The 2,500-nt window shown below is 45.5% G+C and overlaps 1 protein-coding gene across 1 annotated transcript in view; it reads right to left on the bottom strand.

Moving 5' to 3' along the window:
• The window catches only part of cacna1ab (calcium channel, voltage-dependent, P/Q type, alpha 1A subunit, b), a 148,872-nt gene that overhangs the window by 78,066 nt on the left and 68,306 nt on the right, over nt 1-2,500 (bottom strand). The window contains exon 6 of the mRNA XM_076280840.1: nt 1,853-2,021. Within this exon, the coding sequence (XP_076136955.1) occupies nt 1,853-2,021 (169 nt within the window). The remainder of the gene's footprint in view (nt 1-1,852; nt 2,022-2,500) is intronic.

The raw sequence follows: 2,500 nt of genomic DNA, 5'->3' as shown, positions 1-2,500 counted from the left end.
CACAATTAGGAAATGGCCAGGTATTTAGGACACACACAAGACTGAGGAAAAAAAACCCAAACAAACACACACACACACACACACACACACAACCACACACATACACACACCAGGGTTTCCGTTGTCCGGTAATTACCGGACATTGGCCGAAAAAAAAATGAAATGTCCGACAAAATTAAATCTCACTAGGTCAAATTGTCCGATTGAAATTGGCTAATAATCCCGTCCCCTAACGCAATCTGAATTTGAGAATAAGCCTTAATATGTAGGCCTAAGCCTATATTATACATCCTCTGGCTGTTTTTAAATGAACAGGCTCTACCGTTTGAAAGTTATTAAACAACACGCATAACCTATGCTGCATTTCAAATAGGAAGCACACGCTTAAAACGTCCATGTTAAACAACGAACAAATGAGAGGCGGTTCAAACATGGCCAGGCCCAGGCAGACTAGCCTTAAACGTTTTTTCAGAGGCCAGACACAATGGATGATAATAAATTGGTAACGTCTGAAGCCTCAGATGTCCGGTCAACTCCACCACCACCAGATAAAAAGCAGAAGTGTCGGGCGTATCTGTCGGAATCAGTGACATTGGAAGTGGAGTTGCGGGGGGTGCGGCCACTCCAAGACACTGTCATTCTCCGTGTACATTGGACATGCAAAGTGTTCTTTACCCAAAGCATACAGTAGGTTTATGCGTTCTCTGTCTATGATCTGCAGGGTTAGGGCCTCCTCGACGAGGCGATTAATGGTCCGCGGATCATTTCTGGCACAATTAAACGATATCATTGAACCGCGGCCGAAAGAAATAGGAAACATTTCTTAATTTATTGTTATCAAATAAAGAGGCATAGCATTAGGGGGTAGTGGTGTGAGCGCTCATTCTTGTGCGCATCTGTGCAAGTTAAACAGTCACCACTGAGATAACGTGGGTAGCAGCAACAAACAACGTAGCCTTTTTAAAACAACGAACGAAGCGGACTCTTGTCCATGAAAAGATACTGGCTAGATCTTGTTAGGCATGTTTAAGTTAGGCTAATGAACATGTTGCATTCCATACAGATTATGTAATTATTTAAGCTACATAGCCTGTCTCCAGTTTTCCTCAGTTTGACTAATTAAGAAGGGATAATAGGATATTTGACCGGCATATCATCAAAATGTCCGGAAAACGAAACCTCTGCCGGTCACTTTGACCGGCACCATTTTTTTCTAGCGGAAACTCTGACACACACGCATGCACACGCACACTAGCACACACACACACAAACCCACACACACGCACACACACACACACGCACACGCACGCACACAAGCACACACACACACAAACACACCCGCGCGCGCACACACACACACACACACACACACACACACACACACACACACACACACACACACCTCCAAAGGAGCCAGTGTCTGTATCTATGTGTGAATCGATGGAGGGTGGCTGATCAGTGTGTCATTGATCCTGGAGTCCAGATGCTGCTGGAACAGATCCAAACGAACACACACACACACACATACAAACACACACACAAACACACACACACACACACACACACACACACACACAAACACACACACACACACACACACACACACACACACACAAAAGGAGAGACACCACATGTACATGTACACATGTACACACACACACACACACACACACCAGTTAAGTAACACAGTGAGACCTGACTGACACACACACACACACACACAAACTGAAGACACACACACACATACACACACACACACACACACACACACACACACACACACACACACACACACACGGGGCAGGGATGAGGGGGTAGCACTGTAAGGGCTGTTTAGGGGAGTCCGACTCACCCTGTGAGCACCACAACAAAGTCCATGACGTTCCAGCCGTTTCTCAGATAGGAACCTTTGTGGAAGGCGAAGCCCAGAGCCAGGATTTTGATTCCCGACTCAAAGCAGAAGATGGCAATGAAGTACGGTTCTGTGTCGTCCTGAGGGAGGGGAAGGGGAGTGTGTGTGTGTGGAGAGGAGGGGGGGTAAGACATATGGCAGAGAAGGAAGAGTAAGTTTAGAAACTTAAGTTTGATAATAAGCATTTAGGGTTCATTTGGATGCTAATGACAAGTACAAATGCAAACATTTTGAACTGGGTGGTGTTTTTACGCGTGTGTGTGTGTGTGTGTGTGTGTGTGTGTGTGTGTGTGTGTGTGTGTGTGTGTGTGTGTGTGTGTGTGTGTGTGTGTGTGTGTGTGTGTGTGTGTGTGTGTGTGTGTCTGTGCGTGCACAGCTGAGCTCTTATACATGGGACATTTTGTAATCTGTTCATGCAAATCAGCATGTATGCTCCTAAGTGCCACTGGAGTAAATCAAGTGTTTGAGTATGAATGAGGATGTGCTGTTGTGGTGTAGGTGTGTGTGCATGTCTGTATTCTGTACCCTTGTATTAGCATGCAAATGTGTGTGGACATAAGTGTTTGCGTGTGCTTGTGTGTATGTTAA

The sequence above is a fragment of the Alosa pseudoharengus genome, unplaced genomic scaffold, assembly GCF_046254945.1.
Source record: "Alosa pseudoharengus isolate Yale_2024_CS ecotype anadromous, Long Island Sound unplaced genomic scaffold, YU_APseudo_1.1 YU_APseudo_1.1_scf_1, whole genome shotgun sequence".
Classification (NCBI taxonomy): domain Eukaryota; kingdom Metazoa; phylum Chordata; class Actinopteri; order Clupeiformes; family Clupeidae; genus Alosa; species Alosa pseudoharengus.
The sequence above is the reverse complement of the archived record's forward strand: the minus strand, read 5'-3'. Positions and strand labels throughout refer to the sequence as shown.